The 24,966-nt window shown below is 49.1% G+C and overlaps 1 protein-coding gene and 1 pseudogene across 2 annotated transcripts in view; one reads left to right on the forward strand and one right to left on the reverse strand.

Annotated features, from left to right (window-relative positions):
• Positions 1–2,749: 2,749 nt before the first annotated feature.
• The window catches only part of Trpv3 (transient receptor potential cation channel subfamily V member 3), a 29,604-nt gene continuing 7,387 nt past the window's right edge, over positions 2,750–24,966 (forward strand). For both annotated transcript variants that reach the window (XM_027426796.2, XM_027426797.2), the window contains exons 1-11: positions 2,750–2,868; positions 11,348–11,452; positions 11,549–11,635; positions 12,345–12,499; positions 13,224–13,400; positions 16,266–16,406; positions 17,865–18,145; positions 20,272–20,448; positions 21,275–21,433; positions 22,064–22,165; positions 23,125–23,198. In XM_027426796.2, coding sequence (XP_027282597.1) covers positions 2,750–2,868; positions 11,348–11,452; positions 11,549–11,635; positions 12,345–12,499; positions 13,224–13,400; positions 16,266–16,406; positions 17,865–18,145; positions 20,272–20,448; positions 21,275–21,433; positions 22,064–22,165; positions 23,125–23,198 — 1,577 coding nt within the window. The remainder of the gene's footprint in view (positions 2,869–11,347; positions 11,453–11,548; positions 11,636–12,344; positions 12,500–13,223; positions 13,401–16,265; positions 16,407–17,864; positions 18,146–20,271; positions 20,449–21,274; positions 21,434–22,063; positions 22,166–23,124; positions 23,199–24,966) is intronic.
• On the reverse strand, positions 15,366–15,877 carry LOC113836783 (annotated as a pseudogene).

Raw genomic sequence — 24,966 nt, forward strand, 5'->3', positions numbered from 1 at the left:
TATTTTTAAAAGATGGATGTCAAGTCTTACAGCTGGCCACCCTGGGGTCCACCAGGATAGCCTTTGTTGCAGCATTCTTTCCCAGGGATCAGAGCAGATCACCTATGAAACTTCTTTACCTCCATCATCTTTGCCTGTGCATGACATCCTGGATCAGCAAGTTCTCTGTAATGGGTCCCATTTCCCAAGTGAGGAAACTGAGGCTACTGATGCCTGATGAGCATCAGACAGAAGAGAGGGAAGGGTTGCTACCAGACCTTCAGCTTTGTGCCACAGCAAGTGCCTTTCCTGCCTTTTCTCCTGTGGGGTGAGGCTGCTTTGTGGGTGTGGGGGTGACTCACGTAGGGCACGTGGGTGGTGGGTGTGGCCTGCCTGGCGCCGAGGGCAGGTGGCCCAGCCAGTTCTGCCTCTGATGCTTCATTCCAGCTGTCAGCTGTCTCTGTGCCTATGATGAGAGCCTCTCGTCTTCTCAGCCACCTTCCCGATGGTGGTGTTTTAGCCCCAGACATGCGGTGATCTCAAACCAAGGCCTGCCACCACCACCTGGAACCTTCCAGGTAAGTCCTTGTCACCTAGGGAAGCCACTATCCTCCAGAAAGACTACAGCATAGGTGTGGGATCCTCCAGGCTATTTCTGCCCTTGGCCCATGGGCCTCAGGAAGATGGGGGTAGAGCTGGGGTTCTAGTATGGGGAAAAAAGGCAACCAACTTTTGACAACAGGTAGGCAAGAGAATGCAGGCTCTGATAGGCCCAGGAACTTGTCCTTGAGGTTTGGGAATCCAAAGGAGAGAGAAACTCTAGAGCTTGTGTTCCTCAGCTAGCTTAGGGATGGGAATCTCCATGGCAGGAATGTGATTGGTGTTCAAGATAGAATGAGTTAGCCCAGCACTGAAGAGGGACAGGGCCCAGACGCTCACAGGTATTGACATAGTAGCTATGGAGGTCTCCCTGTGGCCTCTGCCTAGTCTGTGTCCCTAGGACAGGCCATTTCAATCAGTGTCTAGGGCCCTGGCAGGTGTGACATGGTACTTCCCAGGTGAGGGAGCCGGATCCCAGGGCAGGGAGGGAGAGAGTCCAGCAGGTGAGGATACAAGGCGTATAAAGGTGACTCAGGAGCTAATTATAGCTGCTGGAGTCCGAGTCCACATTGTCCTGACCCCCACTTGCCCCAGCTGTTCAGAATAGCTCACACTCATGGGCTTAGCACAAGGATGGAGCAGTTGGTGTCAGCTCTTTCTCATGAGGGAAACCAGAGGATGAGGGAGGGTGAGGCAATCTCTGTCCACTTTTGCTTTTGGCCCAGCAAAGCTTTTTTAGCTTTATATGTCCACTGATTGCTTTGGGTAGAGGCAAGTATTGAAGGGTACCCATCTTGCTCTGACTGTGATGGATATAGGCAGGGGTTGGGTGTTACTTCTATATCTAAGTAAGTTATCTGAGGTGACTTAAATTGCGGTTGGTTCTGACTGCCGAGTTAACCTCTTGTCCACACTACCTTTCCAAATGTATCCAATCTTGGGTGGCTAGCAGCTTCTTCCTCCTCCCCAAGATCTCCATGCCAGCTTCTTCCTGGCCCCAGGACATTGGTCTTCCCACATCTATGGCCTGTTCTCCTTCAGGCTCAGTTATCTGTGTAGCCTGAAGCCTTCCTTAGCTCCTTGCTTCCCTGGCATCAATCTCAGCTTCCAAGTTATGTTTGAGGGTTTCACAATGTAGCTCAACCCATTGCCAAACCCTTCTCTGCCAAGGATCCCCATGAACTCATCCAGGGTCTCCAGCTCCACTGGCTCCTTGCCTCTCATTGAACTGTCTTGAGCCCTGGTCATTATGCAGGCTGTGCCCCCAGCTTAGATGGCACTACTGCTGCATCCCCGTCTTTAAACCTCCCTCTGAGAAACATTCCCTTGTCTCTTTGGAGGGTTGAGTGGTACCTTTTTCTAACTCAGCCCATAGGGATCATTAGTAAAGCATGTTTGGAGTGAAGGGTTGGCCTTCTGTACCCCGGGGTAAGTGACTATTCTTCTTCTAAGCAAGAGGGAGTCTGACAGGGTGCCAGTCATGGTCTGGCTGTGCTTAGCCTGTGGGGAAAGGCAAGAGAAGTAATCAGTGGGGAAGCTGCAGAGACTACCTGTAGGTGCTGAGAAATTCAAACCCCCAGCTGTGTTATTCAGAGTAGAGACTAGAGAAAAGGAGGTGACGCTGGTGTTCTGTTAAGGTCAAAGAAGTGCCACCTTTTTTTTTTTTTTTTTGGTTTTTTTGAGACGGGGTATCTCTGCGTAGCTTTGGAGCCTATCCTGGCACTCGCTCTGGAGACCAGGCTGGCCTCGAACTCACAGAGATCCTCCTGCCTCTGCCTCCTGAGTACTGAGATTAAAGGCGTGCACCACCAACGCCCGGCAAGAAGTGCCACCTTGACACAAAGATCTGAATACAAAGTCTTGGAGGTGTGTGTGTGGGGGCATTGAGAAAGCAAGTTTAGTCTCAGAAGTCTATCAGAGAGTGATGGGGCTGGAGACGGTAATGGGAGCTCAGAGGCAGGATGGTTCTTTTCTGGACACTATGTTTGGCTCTCCTCAGGCTTCAGAAGCAGGAGACGTGCCTAAGAAAGGCTGACAGTTTGCAAAGATAGGGTGTTAGCTTCCTGTTGGAGAGGTATGATCAGGAGGTAGATGGTACCCTATGGGATTCTGAAGCCCCCGGAAGTTATCTCCCACCCACTCAATCTCAGCATATTCTTGGGCTCCAGCAATGAATGCCCACTCCAAGGAGATGGTGCCCCTCATGGGCCGAAGAACCACTGCACCCAGCGGGAACTCCGTTGTGCTCACAGAGAAGAGGCCAGCAGACCTCACCCCCACCAAGAAGAGGTAAGACTGAAAGCTTGGTCCTGAGCTTTATACAGCAGGGGCCTCTGCAGGCACCCACTCCGGGGATCCTGTGTTTCCCATAGCTCAAGACTCTGAGTGTCACCTGGGGTGGCTTGATGACAGACTGCATATAACTTGGGGCTGGGGAGCATTACTGCATATTCAGCTACCTTTGATAAGGTCTTCATGACTGTCACAGGGATGGGCTCTTCTTTTTAAAAATAATTTATTTATTCTTTTTTGTTTGTTTGATTTTTTGAGACAGGGTTCCTCTGTGTAGCTTTGTAGACCAGGCTGCCCTAGAACTCACAAGAGATCTGCCTGCCTCTGCCTCCTGAGTGCTGGGATTAAAGGTGTGTACCACTACTTCCCAGCTTAATTTATTTATTCTTTTAAATTTTATTTTAAATTCCAGCCACAGTTTTTCTTCCTCCCCTCCCATCCCCCTTTCCTCCCCCCCAGCCCATCCCCAGTCCATTCCTCTTCATGGGTAATGGCTTGCATGAGGAGTCAACAAAGTCTCACACAATAGGTTGGGGCAGGGCCAAGCCCCTCTCCCATGCATTAAGGCTGAGCATTTCATTCCACCACAGGGAATGTTCTCCAACAAGTTAGCCCATGTATCAGGTTTGTATTGTGGTCCTACTGCCAGGGGCTCCTCTGATAATCCAAGCTTCACAGCTGTCTTCCATATATAGAGGGCCTAGTTCAGTCCCCTGAAGTCTCTAGCTCTGTCTAGAGTTCATGAGTTTCCACGAGCTTGATTCAGCTGTCTCTATAGATTTCTCCATCATGATCTTGACCTCCCTTGCTCATATATTCCCTCCTCCCTCTCTTCAACTGGATTTCTGGAACTAGGCCTGGTTCTTGGTTGTGGATCTCTACGTCTGGTTTGGGAAGGGGTCTTCTTAGATGGGATAGAGGGAACTGAAGAAAGAACATTCAGGAAGGTTCCTGGAGGGATAAGGGTTGCTGAAGCCATTCTTGAGAACAGGAGTAAAAAGGTAGGTGGCATTCTAGGTAGTCTGGATCCTTGGCTAGACATGTTTTTCTTACATACACAAGTGGCTTTCAGTCTGCTGTGGAATCAAGTCTGTATAATGGGTTGTATTGGGAAAACCTGGGCAGGCAGAAGGTACGTGATGGATTCAGTATTGTGCAAAGTATAAATTACTGGGACCTTATAGAAAAAAGTGTGTTTTGGGAGGCAGCATAAAAGGAAAATCCTGGCATGAAAGGAAGGAGGTAGATGTTTTGGATTAAGCTGGATAAAGGTGGCTGTTGCTAACTAGAATATACCGGCTTTTCTCTTGGCCACTCTCAATGAACAAACTGGGCACACAATACTCTTGGCTCAGTATTTTCTTTTCTTTCTTTCTTTTTTTCTTCAAGATAGGGCTTTTCTGTGTAACAGTCCTGACTCTTCTGGAACTCACTTGGTAGATTAGGCTGGCTTCCAACTCACTGAGACTTGCCTGCCTCTGCCTCCCAAGTGCTGGATTAAAGTTGTGGGCCAGCACCACCCGTACTTTTAATATTTTATTTTATGTGCATTAGTGTTTTGCCTGCATGTACATCTGTGTGAGGGTGTCAGATCTTGGAGTTACAGAGAGTTGTTAAGCTGCCAAGTGGGTGCTGGGAATTGAACCCATGTCCTCTGAAAGAGCAGTCAGTGCTCTTGATCATTCAGCCATCTCTCCAGCCCCTGAGTATTTTCTTTTGAGATAGGATCTTGCTATGTTTCTCAGGCTTGTCAGGTACTTGATACATAGCCAAGGAATCTTGAACTTAGGATCCTCCACCTTCTGAGTGCTGGGGTTACAGATGTGCAGCCCCATGTTCAGCTTCAGTTGTGGTAATGGCTGTGTGCCTCATAGGGCTTCAGATGCATGGCAGGGTCACCTGGTGGGAAAAATGGAGATTATGAGCCAGATGGCTATATAGTTGTGCTGAGCTGGATATCTATATGAAGACACTACTAATGGCATCAACTTACAAGACACAGTTAATTGCCATTGTGTTGATGAAGTGGTTAGCACAGACAAGGGGATCAGTGCAGAGTGTGTGTTGACTTTAATAGGATGGGGCTCCTGGGATCTGGGCAGGGCTGGAGTGCTTTTGTCTCACTTCTAGGTTGAGGATGCTGGGACAGAGAACAGACTTCAGACCTCCATGGCTGATCTTTTTGGGCACCTCTCAGTTGGGCCAAGTTACACCAAGAGGCTAGTTCAATTATGGTTTCCCTGGACCCAGGGTGGTCCACAGTCTAGGATGGCTCATTTGTCCTGCCTCCTCTGCCCCCACACCAGCCCTCCTCTTGGGCCATTGGAGAACTTGGTTTCTTCTGCCTGTTGGTTAAACTCAGAATCATTGAAGTTTACTGTGTGTCAGGGGACAGACACCTTAACACAGAGATAAAGAACACCCACTCTTGTTCATAGTCTGAGTGGGGGGACACAAAGGGGGATGCGAGAAGTGTCTGGAGTAAGTAAAATAAACTACAACAGAGGAGGACTGAGGAGGGACAGGCCATTCTGAGCCCATGGGCAATCTGGAGTACTTCATAAGAGGGAGTGTTATTAGAGTGGGTTTTGGTAGGTGGAGTTGATAAGAAAGGGTATGCAGGGCAGTGGGACAAGAGAATGAAGGCTGAGAGCATGGTCTAAGGAGTTTTAGTAGCTGATGCCCTGGGTAGAAGAGCCACATGGAGACAAGTCCTATTAGGGCCAGGTCTTGGGGGATATCTGTTAAAGTACACGGATGATCCTGAGGACAGTGGGGGAATCACAAGGTGATTTCCTGAAGGAGGATATAGCGAGATAGGAGCTTTGGAAATGTTTCTCTGATTGACCCATGTGGACCATGTGTTCAAGAAGGGAGACTGAGGGCAGGGAGACCTTGAGGAAGACGTTGGGAAATGGGTGATAGGTGGTGAGGTCTGAGACTGGTTGGTTAGGGGTGGAGGAAGAGATGGATGAGAGTGGAGTCAGTCATGGGATCTTCTGGGGGCAAGAAGGGAGAAGGAAGAGCCAGATGATATACCCATCTGGTATATCTGGGGTAACTTAGGAGGACGGCAGGTTACCTTGGTCAAGAGCCCACCAAAGAAGCAAGGGCAGGAATGGTGAACCAAGGTCATGTGTGAAGTACCAAGTAAGAGGTGCCTAGATGATACTAGACAGAGTTTCCATCCTGAGGTTCAAGAAAGAAAGCTAAGAGGAGTTGAGCTGAGACAGGTGGCATGTGAGTTGGGGAAGCCTGGATCTACATAGACCCATCTAGGAAGGAACAGAAACACAGTTGACCCAAGCCAATATGGCCCATCTTTCTGGGTCTCCTTCTTTTCCACTCCCAGAAGAGGTTTGGGCATAGGGATAGGGTTGTGGACAGGCTCTCAAGAAAACCCCGAGTTCTTCCACATCAGGCCTAGCTGAACTGCTTTTTTTTGAAGCCCTGGTCTGTTCATGAAATTAGTTCCAGGCCCAGTTACTGGCCAAATGACTACCTGGCCCATCCATGGGTATGAGGTGTGACATTTGTCTCCTGAAGTGGTGGCTCCACAGACTCTCTGAAGGTATTCATGTGAAGGTTTGAGACTTTCCCTCAGAAATGAGTATAAGACCTGGGCCTAAAGAGAAAAAAGAAGAAGAATAAATTATATGTAAAGACAGAGTACAATGCCAGTCATTATAAACTATTAGGCCATGAACTAAAGGGAGAACTGAAGGCAGGAGGTCTACAGTGGAGGACATCTTTGGACCTAGGAGCTTTCCTGAGCCATCATGTCATTCCTTGAGTAGCTGCCACGTTGGCCTCCTTATTGGGCCTTAGGCAAGGGGACATACAGGGTCAGAGAGCTGGCCTTGGGGAATTTAGACACTTGGAGATTTCTTGGGCCAAAGTTGACAGCTAGGCAAGTTCCTGTCTAGCCTTAGGTTGCTTCCTGGTCTTGGAGTTGTCTCTTGAAAGTGACAGAAATGGTGGAGAAATGGTATATAGCTGTCTGTGCACCTGAGTTAACCATACCCAAGTTGCACCCTTTGACCTAGACGAAAGCAATAAACAATGAGCATCTGTGCAGGCAGGATCCAGGATGTCATGTGGTCCAGACCTTACCATATGCTTATGATGGTGGGTGGGATGTGGTTGTGTAGTGTCAAGTAGGGCAGGGATGTGTCAGACTCTGCCTCGTGAGTTAGGCCATTGCCTAATCGTCTGGTCTTCCCCAGCCTGGCTGTCACCACTCCTCTCTCTACATCTTATTCTCTGGGCTCCAAAGCTTTCCTTTTCCAAGACAGACTTCCTTTCTAGCTCAGGAGGTATTTCTCATTCTTCTCTCTGCTTCAGGTCTTTTCTAGAGACAGAGGCATATTTCAATGTCCAGACTGTGCCAGTTAGCACAGCACAGAGCCTCTAATTCCTGTCCTCAATTATAAGGGCTCTCATTGTTCTTGTGCTCCTATAACCAGCCTCTCCCTGAAGAGACAGATGTGGTAGCTGGGACAATTGTGTTAGCCGCGGTTGACATCTCTGGAGGATGGGATTTCTGGAAGGGTGATTGCCCCCCTTCCTATCCCCTCAGTTTCATAGACTGGGAAACTGGTTTTGAGTAAGTGGAGGAGTAAATGAGGAATCAGGCAAGGCAATGAGGGGAGTGTGTGAATCAATGAGGAAGCTGCCCAGAGGCTTAGCACCAGCCAGGTCATAGCACAGTGAGATGATGCCTTCTTCCTTCCATGGGGCCCTCAGTTTAAGGCCTGGGTGCCGAATATTTACATGATGTGGCTTTCTGTATCATTCCTGATTTCTTGAGAAGAGGGAGTGGCAAAAGACCCTACTTCAGCTTGTGTGTGAGACTGAGAAGGGGGGTGGGGAAAGGTGAGAGCTTTCAGAAATTGGGAGCACAGCCAATCACAGGAAGGATTCAACCTCCACCATTGACAGTTTAAAGTTGTGTTGATCTGTCTGAGTATTGGTCATATCCACAGACCTCTCCAACTTATCTACCTACTTGATTACTTATTATCTATCTATTCATCTATCCATCATCCATCCATCCATCCATCTATCCATCCACCCACTATTCTGTCATGTATTCATCTATTAGCTCATCTGTCCTTCTGTCTGACCAGTTATTATTCTCTCCACTTGAATATGTCTCACTCATCGTCTATCCTTTCATACATCCATACAGTGGGATCTTCTGAGCACCAGGACCACTGTTAGGGAATCAAAGTTGATTCTGGAAAATCAAAGAAGTGCCATTATGGTCCCTGCTACTGGGAAATATATAGCTGAATAACAGGGTATTGTTCAAAGCCAAAAACCAAACGGCCTATCTGTATTATGTATTGGTTTTTACCTCGGAACCAGTTTTGATCAACCCACTGGAGTAGCAGATCTGGACAAAAATGGAGTCTGAATATATCTTAGCTACAGGACCAGTGTCTCACAGTAGGAACTTGATAAGTATTTGTTGAGTGGAGCACCCTCAAGGGCAGGGTGGGCTCAAGGGAGGACCAGACCAAACTTTCTTGGAGGAAATTCACGGTTGTGGGTTTGGGGCTCTCACTGTTTAGAGAAAATCTGGCAATTCTCACCCGGGATGTCTTGAAGCTGAGCCTCTAGTAGATGAGCTTGGAATCTCTGAGTTGGGTTGCCATAGTGGAGCCGGACAGTTTTAGAGTGGTAACTGGATAACCTCCAGTGTCAACTTCAGCTGGCAGCCCATAAGTGGATGGTCTCGGGGTTGTCGTGGCTTGGAATTATCTGACCCAACCAATATCGTATCATCTGAGGATTCCTGGTCCAAAGATGGAAAGTGCCCACCTAGAGTCATATGCAGACCTTGACCAAAACCCAAGCTCTCGGTCCCAGCCAAAGGTTTTCTCCTCCCTTTGTCTTCTTTCTTTAAATATTTTTTTCTCTTTTTAAGTATTTGCTTTTAAGTAAGGATAGACTCCCCCACTCCCTTTTTCTCCTTTTCTCTCCCCCATTCCTGTTCTTACCTGTATCCTAGACTGGCCTTGAACAATCTCTCTGCCTCAGCCTCCAGAGTGCTCCATAGTGTGAGCCACCATGCCTGGCGGAAGGCTCTTCTTTGATGGTCAGAAGCCAGGAGGGGGAAGGCCCATGTGTCCTCCATCCCATTTATGGATTTGTTTGAGCTTTAGGCTTATCTGTACCTGAAGTGACGAGAGGGACTTCTCAGGCCAACCAGGATTCTCCTGCCTGCCCCAATTGGGTAGTCTCCTTTTAGCTAACCCCTGCAGTGGATTCAGCTGGAAGTAGGCCCAGAGGACTAAACTGAGATCAGAGCAGTGTGCATCGTAGTCAGTTGTTAGCCTGGACAATGGGAAGCAGGTTTTATGGCTGATGCAAGGCTGCCCTGGGGGAGGTGCTTACTCATTCTTAGCCTCAGATGTCTCGCTTTTAGACCAGGGCTCTGGTCACACCCTCTTGCTCTTCTTTCTAAACTTGAGATGGGAGGAACTGCACTTTGAAACATCCTCCACTCTGAACCCAGGAGAAACTCAGGCAGCAAAGGTGTTTAGGAATACTGTGTGCCTGAAGTCAGGAGGCCAGCATGCTCAATGGGTCACATGACTCGCAGCAGCTGTGCTGCAGCAGCTTCAGGGTTGAGTGTACTGCAACCGAGTTCACTCTCAGCTGATCCTCACCTTGATGTTACTAGAAGACTCATCTCCCTGTGTGTGACTATGGTGTCCAAGGTCACGTGTATCTGCATGTGTGGATGTGGCTAGCATGTCTTGGGCAGAGTGTCTCGTAATGTGTGTCTCCCATTTCCTTGAAGTCTGAGGAGAAAGCTGATCATGGCTTTGTTTCTCTCCTTTAATGCCTGGTAATGTTCTCTGGGCCACCCCTCCCTTCTTTTTCATTTTAATTCATTTTTTTGCTAGTATATATCAATTGCACAAAGTTAGGGGATTCATTATGACATCCATGCAATGCACATAATTTAACTTTGATGTATCCTCCCCTCTTGTTACTTTTTCTTTTTTTTGAAAAATAGGTTTTGATCATTTATTTATTTGTGTATGAATATATACTTATTATGTGTATGGGTGTTTTGCCTACATGTCTGTACACTATGTGTGTGAAATGCACACAAAAGCCAGAAGAGGGAGGGTACAGGATCCCACAGGACTGGAGTTACAGATGGTTGTGAGCCACCATGTGCATGCTGGGAATTGAACCTGGGTCTTCTGGAAGAGCAGCCAGTGCTCTTGACTGCTGAGCCATCTTGCCTGCTTTTCCCCCCCTTTATGATTATTCTTCTACATCCCTAGCATTTCCACGTGTATAATTTTATGTCCCTTTTCTATCTTCCACATATGAGTAAAAAGATGGTACTTTGTGTTTCTAAGCCTGGCTTATTTCACTCAGCAGGCTGATCTTCAGTTCCATACATTTTCCAAGAAATAATACAGAATCTCATTCTTCATGGCTGAATAGAACACTGTTTTATAAAATACCATTATTTTGTGTGTTCATCTGTGGGTGGGCAGCTGGGCTGACTGTAACTTGGCTATTGTGAATAATGATGCGATAAACACAGATAAGCAGGTGTCCTTTTTACTATACAGACCTACAGATCGCATAGCTGAATCATATCGAAGTTCTATTTTAAATTTTCTGAGGCGCCTCCATGTTGATTCTCACAGAGGCTGCACTGCTTTATATTTCCTACAGCAATATGCAAAGGTTCTTTTCTCACCAAGCCCCGTTCTTGCCATGCTTTGGTGTTGCCTGTTATCTTGATGATAGCCATTCTCACATGATATATTTTATATTTTATTTTTTTAGGGATAGTCCTGCTATGTAGCACAGGCTAGCCTCAAACCTATGATCTTCCTGACTCAGCCTCCTGAGTGATGAGATTAGGGGTATATACGTTCATGTCTAATCTGGGTTTTTCTTCTTGGTGGGGGATACTCAGCCTAGGCTGCCAGACCCTTGAGTTCTTCCTGCCCTAGACTAGATTTCTCAGTCTACTTTCTATTCTGACAAAGGGACTAATGGGCAACAAGAGCAACCAGGGTGACTCTGGCCCTTTCCCTTAAGTTGCTGGAAGGCCTGCATGGAATTGAGTCTAGGGACCCTTCCTAAAAGGCTTTGTCTTCAGGCCTAGGTTCTAGGAGCAGCTGGATGGCAATGGGAAGCCCAGCTCCTCTTGCCGTGTTCCATCTTTGAAAGGCCTTCCACCTGGGGCAGCTGCAGACCCTCAGGTGATGGGCCATCCTCAGTGAGCTTCTTGGGTTCACTCACATGGTATTTTTAAAGACAAGAGTCATCCAGACTCAGCTTAGAACCTAGGCTCTACTCCATCCCTGAGGACTAGGCTAGGACACGTGGCACACAGGCTGAGGGTTCAGTATGGGTAGGTCCTCTGTGGCAAGGCTGCAGGACACGCAGGGCCTGCTCCAGCTCTAATGGCCTTGATTGGGTGTCTCCTCAGTGCACACTTCTTCCTGGAGATAGAAGGCTTTGAGCCCAACCCCACAGTCACCAAGACCTCTCCTCCTATCTTCTCCAAGCCGATGGACTCCAATATCCGGCAGTGGTGAGTACTGGCTGCTGGCCTGGACACAAAGCTGGGCATAGTAGCACTGTACTTTTCTAAATTTGTCCTGCTCTCTTCCCTCTCTTCCATCTTCAGCATCTCTGGCAACTGTGATGACATGGACTCCCCTCAGTCTCCTCAGGATGATGTGACAGAGACCCCATCCAACCCCAACAGTCCCAGGTCAGTGTGACCTTCCCCCTTATCTCACTGTTCTCAGTAAGGGGAGGTATCACAGGGATGGGCTGCACAGGAAAGAGAAAGAAACCATCAGCTCTGGGGATTGGGACAAACACGTAGGGGCCTGAGCCATGGTTGTGGCATGTGACATTTTGTGGAGAGGAGTGAAATATCAATAAATTATATGATGATATTTGTTCATTATAATATATCCAAACAATGCACAGGAGAATAAAGACTTTAGCACAAGTTACACAAGTATACAAACTTAAAATCAATTCACAAAGAACATCAGTATGCATTTTTGTTAGAGCACATACAAATGACAGGAGGTACACCTACATTCCATACAGCAATGGTCTGCTTGGAGTGTGGGGGCAGGGAGGGATAGATGGAAAAGTTCATATAGGGAGATGGAAGGGAGCATTCTCTTCCCTTAGTTCCATGGTTCAAAGTAATGGCTTCAATAGGCATCCATCCTTCTTGATCATCCTTGTGTGTATATAGGTGTATTCTGATCAATGTGATTGCATATAGATTGGAAGGGGAACCTGATCAGGCAACACAGAACACAAACACGGGCATCCCCAAAGACATGAGGGGCATAGGAGTTGGAGCAGTGACCTGGAGGCCAGCAGCTCTGGTGATGGAGGGGAAGAGGGTAGGGGCCAAAGCGAATGCGTGGTGACTTCTCAGTGCCTTCTGGTCTTAGTGCAAACCTGGCCAAAGAAGAACAGAGGCAGAAGAAGAAGCGGCTGAAGAAGCGCATCTTTGCTGCTGTATCTGAGGGCTGCGTGGGAGAGCTTCGGGAACTGCTACAGGAGCTGCAAGAGCTCTGCAAACGGCGCCGTGGCCTGGATGTGTCTGGTCAGTGCCCAGCCCTGGTACAGGGTTCAGGCCCTGGGGACCGTGGTTGGTTTGGCTTGGCCCGTGCTCCATCTTCTATGGGGCTTGAGTGTGAGACACCTTGGGTACTGGCATAGAAACCTTGAGCTTGACTTAGAGGGACAGACACAGGGAGTCATGGGTAGGTTTAGGCAGACAGAGGCCATGGTCTGGCTATGGGGTGGAGTAAATCTGGAGAGAGTTGCTATTCAAACAGCCTTGAAACCCTGAGGCAGGCCTGAGAGAGGGGGAAGAGTTCTGGGGAGTTTCCCAGGTATTGACAGGAATGGAAGGAATTGGGGGTTCATAGCTATCTGGGGATCAAGGTGAGGAGCAGGTTGATGGGGAGGTGATGAGCTAACTTTTAGGCCGTGAGAAGGGACAGGATGGAGATTTCAGTACAAACACGGGCAGTGGGAAGCCAGGCAGCAGGTGACATTGTCTCCCCCTCAGAGAGAAGGAACAAAGGTCAAAGAGTAGTGGGGGCTGAAGGAGGCTTTCATAGGGGTAGCCATGAACAGCAAATCAGGGAGGGAGCTGGAGGAGAGGCTGAGGAAGAGGAAGGAAGAGTGCCAGGTAGTACAGGGTTGGGGGCCTCCAGTGCAGGGTAGGGGGAATGCTTTTGAGGTGTGAGGCTGCAGCTCCCACACCCTGTTCTGTCTCTGAGGACTTCTTGCCCTGCCTTTATCCTTGACTCCATCTGCAGACTTCCTCATGCACAAGCTGACAGCCTCAGACACAGGGAAAACCTGCCTGATGAAGGCTTTGCTCAACATCAACCCCAACACCAAAGAGATCGTGCGGACTCTGCTTGCCTTCGCTGAAGAGAATGACATCCTAGACAGGTTCATCAATGCCGAGTACACGGAAGAGGCCTATGAAGGTACCTGTAGGCAGAGGCAACCTAAGGGCAAAGGACAGAGGTTGGGATTTCCCAAGGTGGGTGTGGCTACAGAGCCATGCCAGTCTTGCTACACAGAGGCATTTTGGCCATGAAAGTGGCCATATGCAGCAGACACGCTTCTCATCCTTCCTTTTCCCTGTGAATAATGCTGAGCAGGGGTGGACAAGTCAGGAAACGTGATGTTCTAAAAAGGCGACTTTAGACAGACTATGTTAGGAATAGAAACAACGACGATGTAGGGTGACAGGGAATGACTGGGGTGAGCAACTATAGAGTGGTGACCTTGACCCAGAGCCTACCTGATGGGAAGAATCCAGAGCAAGCTCCGGGAAAGAGCCCCAAGACGGGCATGGGCTTGGTGGATTTGACAGTAGGAAGACTGGGTGGCCTGGGGATGTAGCTTAGCTGAGGAGAGCTTCCCTGGCATGTGCAAGACACTGTTAGATCCCCAAGAACCACAAAACAAACAAACATAAACAAACAGACAAAGGCCTGGCCATGAGGCTAGAGAGCCCGGTAGGGACCAGTAAAGGTAGCAGCAGTCAGTGCTGCAGTCATCAGTGTCATAAGCTGTCCCATTTCAGCCTGGTTTTGTGGCTTGCTTCGAAAGTGGAACTAGGAGATATAGTTTAGGGCCTTGTTTCCCTGAAGGACACCTACTGTGAGCAGTTCATAGGCCACACCCTGAGTCTTTGGAGTCAGTAGCCAGCTTGTCACAGTTAGCAGAAGTGGTCAGCTCACTGTCTTGCTGACATGTTGGGGTTGTAAACAGCTTAGCCTTTAACCTTCCATATGGGGAAAGTAGTCTTTTTTTTTCTTTTCCATTTTTTAATTTGAATTAAAAACAAGATTATTTTACATATGAATCCCAGTTCCCTCTCCCTCCCTTCCTCCCTTGCCACCCCCCACCCCCCAGAAAGGGTATCACATACCTTTTCTGCTCCCCAGGGAGGGTGAGGCCTTCCATAGGGTGTCATCAGAGTCTGTCATATCCTTTGGGATAGGGCCTAGGCCCACCCCCGTGTGTCTTGGCTCAGGCAGTATCCCTCTATGTGAAATGGGCTTCCTATGCTAGCGATAAGTACTGATCTACTACAGGAGGCCCTCATGGATTTCCGAGGTCTCCTCACTGACACCCACATTCCTGGGGTCTGGATCAGTACCATGCTGGTTTCCCAGCTGTTAGTCTGGGGACCAAGAGCTTCCCCTTGTTCAAGTCAGCTGTTTCTGTAGGTTTCACTAGCCTGGTCTGGACCCTTTTGCTCATCACTCCTCCTTCTCTGCAACTGGATTCCAGTTCACGTCAGTGTGTAGCTGTGAGTGTCTGCTTCTACTTCCACCAGCTGCTGGATGAAGGCTATAGGATGGCATATAAGTCAGTTATCAATCTCATTATCAGGGGAGGGCATTTAAGGTAGCTTCTCCTCTGTTGCTTCGATTGTTAGTTGGTGGGGGAAAGTAGTCTTGAGCCTTTGTTTGAACTCTACAGACTTTCAAAAGGGAAAGTCATGGCACCATGGAGGAGGGTGGGAACCCCTATCTCGACTCTTTTCCCCTTCCAATTTCTTTCTGTACTTTTCTTTCTTCTTGTTTGTAGTTCAGGGTCCGATGGTCTTCCCACAACTGGCACAAGATAAATTCCCTTTAATTTTGGGGTGGTGGTCCAGAACAGTGCTCTTACCATGGAGCTATATCCCCAGCTCTTTAAAAAAAAATTGAGTTAAGGTCTCATTAAGTTGTTCAGGTTGAACTCACTCCACGGTCCAGCTAGCTTTGAACTTGTGATATTCTTGCCCCTGTCTCCTGAGCTGGGACTATGGGCCTGGACCACTAGGCCTGCCTAGAAGGTCCTTCTGAGGGCAAGGATGGAGTCTGTTGCTCATGGTCGATTCCTGGATGCCCCTAGGATCCCACACTGGAGAGATTTTTTTTTTTTTTTTTTTTTGGTGAAAAAGAGTATATTTGTAATTAGCCAGCTGGACTCAGTTTAGATGATCCCAATTTTGTTGGCAACATCCAGAGCATCATAATCAGGAGCCAAGCGAACGTATGCCTTCTTCTCTCTGTCAGGCCTTATGAGGGTGTTGACTTTGGCCACATCAATGTCATAGAGCTTCTTCACAGCCTGTTTGATCTGGTGCTTGTTGGCCTTGACGTCCACAATGAACACAAGTGTGTTGTCTTCTATCTTCTTCATGGCTGACTCAGTGGTCAGGGGGAATTTGATAATGGCATAGTGGTCAAGCTTGTTTCTCCTGGGCGCGCTCCTTCGCGGGTATTTGGCTGCCTCCGGAGCCGCAGCGTCTTGGGCCGCTGTAAGGTGGTTGACATACGGATCTTCTTTTTGTGGCTGTTGAAGCCTTTTAGCACTGCCTTCTTGGCTTTCAAGGCCTTCGCTTTGGCTTCGGCTTTGGGAGGGGCAGTAGCTTCCTTCTTCGCTTTCGGCGCCATCTTGGCGAAAAGCTAAACACGCTTTTTGAGAGATGAATTGATCAACTTTGTCCCTGTGGTAAAGCGTTTCTGTCCTGACCACAACCACAAATCCTTTTCCTTCTCAGCCTCCCCTAGCCTCTTGATTTCTCCACTAAGCCCTTGCAGTTAGGCTTGCAGGAGGTTGTGGGCCTCCTTCCCCTAGTTTTTTTTTTTTTTTTTTTTTTTTTCTGTGGTGGGGTACCACTTGTCCTTGCTTTCCCAGAACCCAGCTGGCCACCAAATTGGTGTCCTCCACATGATATCTACATCTTTTGTGTTTTTAGTCAGCTACTGCTACCTGGGGTCCAGGGGCTCCAAGAACAACCTTGGTTGTCACAGGCCTTTGAGTACTCATGCCGGCTCTGTTTGTAGGGCAGACGGCACTGAACATCGCCATTGAGAGGCGCCAGGGAGACATCACTGCAGTGCTAATAGCAGCAGGTGCTGATGTCAATGCGCACGCCAAGGGTGTCTTCTTCAACCCCAAGTACCAGCACGAAGGCTTCTACTTTGGTAGGTGACATCGTGGGGGTTGGGGAAAGAAGGGGTCTCCTGACCTGAGCTCTGCTGTGACCCGCGTTTGTCACATGGGGGCGCTGCAAGATTGAGTCCTCTCTGTGGATCAGAAACTGGGCTGGTGCTGAAGCATCCCAGAGGGTTCAATGGTGCCACCTCCAGAGAGGCCCACTGGGGTGGCAGAGCCTGGCAGTGTGATCTGGTAGCAGAAGAGGTCACATCTGCAGGGAACAAAGACTTGGGGTGATGTGTGTGTGTTGGTGTTAGTGGGAGGAAAGACACAAATGCACACAATGCTCACATTGCCTTTAGAGATTCTCTGGGTGTAACTTAGGTATAGTGAAATCTATCCACTTTAGTGTACAATTCTGTTATTGTTATAAATATATTACCACCATCACAGTAAGGATAGGCAATAGCAAGCTCTACTGGGCCTGACCGTCACTGCTCTGCTCTGTTTTTTTCCTGTCTTTTTGTGTATGTATGTATGGTTTTCATGTGAGGTGTATGTGCATGTGTGTGCGGAGGCTAGAGGCCATCTGCTGTCCTCCTCCATCACTTTTCATCTTTTCCCCTTGAGACAGTCTCTCACTGAACCTGGAGCTAGGCTGGTGGTCAGCAAGCCCTGCAAACTGCTTGTCTCTGCCCCCATAGCAACCATGCCCAGCTTTTTACATGGGTGCTGGGGATTTGAACTAGTTTCCTCACGCTTGTGTAGCAAACACTCTTATACACTGGACTGTCTCTCCAACCTCCACTTCTGGCTTTTTAATCAGCAGGACTAGATGAGTCTGGACATCTTTGAGGACAGCTTCTTGCTCAGTCATTCTTGTGTCCTCATTGCCCAGCATAGGCCCTAGTTACAGTCAGTGTTGAGAAACCTTCATTGGGTGGAGTGCAGAGAGGGCACAGGCAGGAGTAGAACAGAGGAAGAGGAACCAGGAGTTTTGTCTGGGTGGGTGGTTAAAGTGAGTTAGTGAAAAGGTGGGATCTGAACAAAGACTGGGCATTACCAATGCAGGAAGCAAGACTATCTGCAGGAAGCAAGAACAGCTTATGCAAAGGCCCCAGGTTAGAAAATGTCCCATGTTGGAGGAAGGAGGCTGTTGTGCCTGAAGAGGTGTGGGCGTGACTGAGAGGATGAGAGTTCAAAGCACATAAGGCTTTCGGGTTGTACTGGAATTAGTCCTGGGTAAGCCGGGACCTAACTGGATTGTTCTGCTCCTCTGCTGAGCAGCGTGTTGGAGAGTCACTGGGGAGCAGGGAGAGCAGGTGGCTGGCTACCAGTGTGAGCTTGCTTCAGTCTTCACTGAGTTAGGGGAGGTAGGAGGTGGTCAGGGAACCTCAGGGATCAGGGTTGCTGTGATGGTCAGAATCTGGGACTCTGGCCCTGGGGCCTGGAGGATATTGCTTTTGGCCTATGAAAGGACTGAGCTCTGACACTCCGTTCCCCAGGTGAGACACCCCTGGCCTTGGCAGCGTGTACCAACCAACCTGAAATTGTGCAGCTGCTGATGGAGAATGAGCAGACAGACATCACCTCCCAGGACTCTCGGGGAAACAACATCCTGCACGCACTGGTGACAGTGGCTGAGGACTTCAAGACCCAGAATGACTTTGTTAAGCGCATGTATGACATGATCCTGCTGAGGAGTGGCAACTGGGAGCTGGAGACCATGCGCAACAATGATGGCCTCACACCACTGCAGCTGGCTGCCAAGATGGGCAAGGCTGAGGTGGGGCCCGGCAGTGGGTGTGGGGGCTGGGGAAGCACAGCTGTCACTCTGTCAGCTTGGAGCTCATCTGAGGCTACCTCAGGTTCCAGCCTCAACCCTAGCTTAGGTCTGGAAGTGCATTGGTGACTCAGCGAAATCCAGCGTCTGTGTGCTTCATCCTTAGGACACTCGTCCTGTACTCCAGAGTTTAGTCTCTCTTCCTGGGACTTCCTAGGTGAGGCCAGCTTGTGGAGTCCCTAAGGCCGAGGTGATGCAATATCTCAGGTGTGGTTGAGCATTCCTTAGTGGTGATGCTCAACCACAGGCTATGTGTCTGCTCTGCAGGCTTGCTTCTTCTGCGGGCAGTGGTTCCAGAATGGCTGCTCTGAGTTCACAGCCAATGGGCTTCTGCTCCCTGGCAGTAGAAGGACCTTAGTCTGTTGGTCAGGCCTCTTCTCCAGCAGAGTGTGGCTATATGGGCCCCTTTGCCTCTGTGATGTGGTCAAAGAACTCTAGGCTAATCAGCTGGGCCAGGCTGTTGTGTTTTGTTTATCTGTGGCTGGATCTGTGGCTTGGCTAAGATCAAGTTTCTTCTCAAGGGATGGATCGTGTGTGTGTGTGTGTGTGTGTGTGTGTGTGTGTGTGTGTGTGTGTGTTTGTGTGTGTGATATGATAGACCGTGGCTCCTGGGAGGCTGTGAGAGGTTACTGGATGGTTGGCACCTATTGAGCAATTCCGGCTGTGTACCCTTCTACCTCTCCTAGTCAGCTGCCCTGAGGTCAGGCTGGGGCTGGAGCTCACAAGGGACCCTTTTATTTCCTTGTGGGGGAGGAAGAGATGGAGAACAGCTTTAATAAAGGGAGAATTGTATGTCTGATCCCCCACCCCCATCCTGCCACCCAGGGTCATAGCTTGTAGCTTTTCCATGAGCTTTTCCCTGCGTGACTCTGTCTCACACTCCCTGCTCCCCAGCCCAGGGAAGATGCATCTTGAGGAGGCATGGCTCTGGGACCTCTTATGCTCTAGGGCAATGGTTCTCAGCCTTCCTAATGCTGCAGCCCTTTAATACAGTTCCTCACTTTGTGATGGCCCTCAGTTATAAAATCATTTCATTGCTATTTCATAACTGTAATGTTGCTACTGTTCTGAATCGCAATGTATATATGTGGTCTGCACCCCCAAAGGGGCCTCACTCCACCCACAGGTTGAGATCTGCTGCTCTAGGGGATAGGCTTTCGTCCAGGCCAGTCTCAGGGAGGTTCCTGAGTCCTCTCCTTTATTCAGTGCCTTGTGGAAAACCCAAGGTGGCTGCCCTACTGGGAGTGGAGGACACAACAATGCTGAAGCCATAGACCTGCCCTTGGGGCTTTTACTCACCAGGGGTGTAGGAGCTGTCCATCTAGCTGTGATGGGAGATGCTGTGAGAATGCTGGAAATTGAGAGATTCACACATGGATGCTGTTCTCCCAACAGATCTCTCTTGTTGGGTTGTGGGTTCATGCCCCTGGATGCTCTATTCCCAATTTAGGGTGATCGATGGCTTAGCTTTCAGGAAGTGGTGAGATGGAGAGCCATGCCCCCCCACCCCCCTCAGGGAACCTACCCAGAGAGCTTCACAAAATACTCTCCAGGTTTCTCCCGGCATCTGGCTTTGTGTTTTGAAAAACTCCCCGGAAACCCTAACACATAGAAGAGTTTGAGGACCACTGACCTACAGAGTGGGCTCCACAGGCCTCTTTGTGAAGGCTGGTGCCTGATGTCACAGCTTATCCAGCCAGAGTGATAAGCCTGGCTGTAAAGCCTAGACTGAGGGTGGAATGGAAGAGCAGAGAAGCCAAGAGCTTCAAGTTCAGGCCTCACGGAGATCACTTGGTCAGCTCTTAGATTCTTTACTGAACCGGAGCCCAGCTGATTTGGGGACCCACCAGCTGATGGTTTGGCTTTCTGCAGTGTGCAAAGGGTTCTTAGGCTCTACGAGAAGGCAGAACTGTGAACTTTACTCCCATTTCACAGACACAGCTGGAACCCAGGGTCATGGCTCCAGGCAGAGGTGGTACTCATAGTATTTTGGTAGGTCTGGGTTGACCTGCGTCTGGCTGATGTAGCCCTATTGTACACAAGCCCCATTATCCCTCTTTCCATCCCAGATCCTGAAGTACATCCTCAGTCGAGAGATCAAGGAGAAGCCTCTCCGGAGCCTGTCCAGGAAGTTCACGGACTGGGCATATGGGCCTGTGTCATCCTCACTTTATGACCTCACCAACGTAGACACCACGACAGATAACTCCGTGCTGGAGATCATCGTCTACAACACCAACATTGACGTGGGTCTCCCAAGCAGGTGGCAGGAACAAGCAGTGAGGGGTGGACCCCAGGCCAGGGATTGAGGACCCTGGGAGGAATTGTGCCAGAGTCCCCTAAACCCCATATTGGTGATTTGCCTTGGTGGAATCTGACACAGAGGGCAAGACCCAAGCAGAAGCTAGCTCTTTTGTTTCTGGCCAACAATGAATAATAGAGCTAAGGGGGAGGGGCCTGGCTTCAGAATCCTGGGCAGTTTGGAGGCAATGAAGATCTGTGTGGTACTGAGCTCATATCCTTGACTCATCCATATGGTCTGGCTTAGAGCCCTTTCTTCCTCTAAACTTGAGTACATGTGAAGTGCTTACTAGCCGGAGCAATTGAGACCCATTTAGGAGGAGGTGGGAGAGGGAAGGCCAGTGAAGCTGGAGGATCAGCTCAGACAGTTTTCAGCTCTTGGGGTGAGTGAGGCAGAGGACCAGGCTCCATCTTTTGTATTTTATCAACAGTCCTACCCCCAGAGGCTCCCTGGGCCCTCACAGCAGCTTGTATGGTATAGATGAAGAGGTGAAGCTGAGAAAGGCTCACAAGGCATCCTAAGGTTACAGGGATACTGGAACCCCTTTCTAGTCTCCAGTCCCTGCAGCCAGAAGCTGCCCCCCATAGCATTTGACTGCCCCAAAGGAACCAGGGGAGCTGGGAGTTACTCTTCCAACATTTCCATCAAGCCAGTTCTTTGCTCCCAATGACTGGAGCCTTCTGCCACTGTCCTCACTGACTCTGGGCTCCTGACGGGCCCTTTGAAAATGGTCCTCTGTCTGCCTCATCTCCATGGTGCTCTATCCCCAGAACCGGCATGAGATGCTGACCCTGGAGCCCCTGCACACGCTGCTGCATATGAAATGGAAGAAATTTGCCAAGTACATGTTCTTCCTGTCCTTCTGTTTCTATTTCTTCTACAACATCACCTTGACCCTCGTCTCTTACTACCGTCCCCGGGAGGATGAGGTATGGGGGTCCTAGGGATGGGGTAGTGGGTGGGAAGGTCTGAGGTGGAGGATTTTGGAACTGCCTCATGTGGAGATGGGGAAACTGAGGCCCAGAGAGGCTAAGGGATTTTCATGGTGTTGTCCAATTTTTCTCCAAAATTTCCAGTGAACAGAACAGTTAGCCAAGCTGTAGGTGAACAGATCTAGGGAGATTCATACTGGGAGAGAATTGGGGATTAAGGAGCTCCAGATCCTTAAAATACATGTCTGCTGTGAGGCCCACAGGAGGTGGGTGGAGGAGAGGTTACTTGGTCAAACTTCCCCACTACTCTGGGCCTCAGTTTCCCATCTGCTAGTGGAGTGCTGAGTGCTGAACTATGGGAGGAGGCCCTGTTGAGAGTCTGGTAGTGGATGTGGTCAGAGAGAACCATATATCAGGGTTGTTAGCAAATAGAGCATTGCCCCTCTCACTGCAAAACTCTGGTTCTCATTGAGCATGGGGCAGGTAGGGCTAGGAGACGAGGTTCCACAATGGCCTCTGGTCTGTCTGGAAGGCCCAGGATGTGTATACAGCCTGATTCCTCCAGCGCTGGTGTTGCCCTTCCCTCCCCACTCCACACCCTTACTATCCTTTTCCCTTACTCCCCAGGCCCTCCCACACCCCTTGGCCCTAACACACAAAATGAGTTGGCTGCAACTCCTAGGGAGGATGTTTGTTCTTATCTGGGCTACGTGCATCTCTGTGAAAGAGGTGAGTCCATTTTTATACCCTTTTAGATTACCCCTTGAGGCCAGCAGGGTGGGAACAGGGCTGGTTTCCACTCCAGCCTATATTTTCACTACTGTAGGGGTTTCAGGAAGACATTTCCTTTCTAGGCCTTAGATTCCTAAGGTATAGTACAGAGAATAATGAGTAAAACTGGCTAATTCTATTGGCTCCATTCACTCCTCCATTCATCAGTTGAGTCATCCACTGTGTATATATATCCTTCAAATCACTCTGTCTATCATTCTTCCCTCTTGATTCTAGCTTTTTGTTACCCACCTTTTATCATCTGTCACTCATTCATCCATTCCGAATCCTCCACAACATCAGCACCATACTTCTGTTCTTTGTTCAACCATTTCTCCATCTGTTTGTGCACCCACCCACTCACTCACTCATATACCTACCTGCTTACCCCTTCAACCGTCCATTTCAATGAATCAACCTTTTGTATATGGGACACTGGGATGCTTGTGTGACAGGGATGGAGGGAATTTGCCTTTCCTAAGCTCAGCTTGGTAAGGGAGCTCATGGACATTAACATTCAGGCTGTAAGGTGGATCAGAGCAGTGTTTAGAGGGAGGGAGATGACTTGTCTGGGAGTGGAGCACGGATGGGAGCTTCATCAGTATGGTATGACAGGGCAGGGAGGCCATTTGAAACAGCAGGCAAAAAAGCTCAGAGGCTGGAAAACTAAGCCACATTTGGTGGGTAGCTATAGTGACTGTGTGGCTTTGTGATTTCTGGGCTGAGGATAGGAGTGAGAAGCCTGTGGTAGGGGTCACCCTCAGTGAGGGGTCAGTGATGTCCTCCAGGTCACCCCTGGACACTAGCTGAGCTGCTACGTACAGGAAGCCCACCAGAATCCCTACTGGGGAAGTACCTCCTAAAGCCTTGGGTGAGGGCAGGAAGAGGGTTAAGCCTTTCTTTTCTGTTGACTCCAGGGCATTGCCATTTTCCTGCTGAGACCCTCTGATCTGCAATCCATCCTGTCAGATGCCTGGTTTCATTTTGTCTTGTAAGTAGGTCTGTCCCTTTGGTCATAACTCATAGGAAGGTCTGAGGACTCTATAGAATAGCCCTCCAACTGATGTCTAAGTGTCCTGCTATCTTCATTGTTCAGAGACCCCCTCTACCTCTTTTAGTTGGAAATGCATGTAGACGCCTGTGAAGAGGATCAGCAGTCCTTAGGACAGTCTTGCCTGTCCTGATGGCACGGGAAGTCCCAAATGGCAGGCACCCCAGAGAAGCAGAGGCTGGGGCCATCCTATTGGTGTTTACACACAGCAGTGTATCGGGGCAATCCCTTCTAGCCTCAATGATACCGCAATGTTGCCATCCATGAGCTTGGTTGGTCAGGACTAGAAGGCGCCTGAGAAACCAGTCTCTTCTATAGGCACTCCTGGAGTTCCCAGAGCAGGGTATTAAATCAGACATCCTGATGCAGTGCCCAGCAGTGTCAGAACCCCCCCAGCTGTTGCTGTGTTGGTGGCCGTGAGTCCCAGTGAGAAAGCCTGGCTTAGCAGCGTCTCTGCATGAAGTCATATGCAGCTGCCACTGAGGGCTCCTCTGACCCCTCCCTTAATGAGCTTGGCTCAGTGGTAATGTCATAGTCGAGGATGAAGAATGCTGGTTCTACAACTGTGGCACACTATTGGTGTCTCTCTTTTGAATATGTAGGAGGTTGATGTCTCCAATTTTGTGTGTGTGTGTGTGTGTGTGTGTGTGTGTGTGTGTGTGTGTGTGTGTGTGTGTGTACCTGCATGTGTGCAGGACTGCAGGTGTGTACATAGGCCGGAGTCTGATGTTGGGTGTTTTCATCAATCATTCTCCAACTTTTTTTTTTTTTTTTTTTTGAGAACCTTTACTTTTTTGAAAATGGTCGTTTACTGAACCTGGAGTTCCCTGACGGGCTAGTCAACAAGCCCCAGGGATCCCATCTCCTATTCCTGCTTCCCCATGGGCTGGGATGATGAGCACCCATGGCCACACCTTGCTTTTTTTACATGAGTGCTGGGAATCTGAACTCAGGTCCTTATGCTCATGTAGGAAGCTTTATGCCAGCTGAGCCCTCTCCAGCCCCTACCTAGGCGTTTTATGCGTACCTGCCCTTGAGAGCAGTGGTTCTCAACCTGAGAGTCATGACCCCTTTGTATGTGGGTGTCAAATGACCCTTTCACAGGGGTCACGTAAGATCATCCTACATATCAGATATTTACATTACGATTCATCACAGTAGCAAAATTACAGTTATGAAGTAGCAATGAAAATAATCTTGTGGTGGGGGTCACCTCAACATGAGGAACTGAATTAAAGGGCTGCAGTATTAGGAAGGTTGAGAAACACTGCTCTAGAGGTATGGACTGAGTTCTTCATCCCCCAAGGACAGGCTCAGTAAGTGGACAGGCCAGATAGACACTGCCCCAGGATGCAGGGCACATGGGTGCCTGACACTGTTAAGAAAGTTTGATAGTTCCAGAGAAGATATGTTTACACAGCCTCTGGTCCTAGTGCATTTTGTCCTGCTCTTCTGCTTCTCCTTTGTTTTGTTATGGTAGAGGAAGGTGGGGCCACCCTTCCACACCACCAACATCCTTAGTGCAGTTCATCAGTCACGCCTTTGTTCTTCACTTGCAGGAAATGCAAGCTTGCTGTAGTCTAGATTTGTTTAGGTACTTTGTAATTGTGAAACTGTCTGATATTAGAAAGCCACAAGAGTTTTCAACTAGATGTCTGCCAAATTGCAAGTGTGGGCACTGTTTAGGAGGATGTTTTCTTCATGTATG

This window comes from Cricetulus griseus, chromosome 7 (genome assembly GCF_003668045.3).
Source record: "Cricetulus griseus strain 17A/GY chromosome 7, alternate assembly CriGri-PICRH-1.0, whole genome shotgun sequence".
Classification (NCBI taxonomy): domain Eukaryota; kingdom Metazoa; phylum Chordata; class Mammalia; order Rodentia; family Cricetidae; genus Cricetulus; species Cricetulus griseus.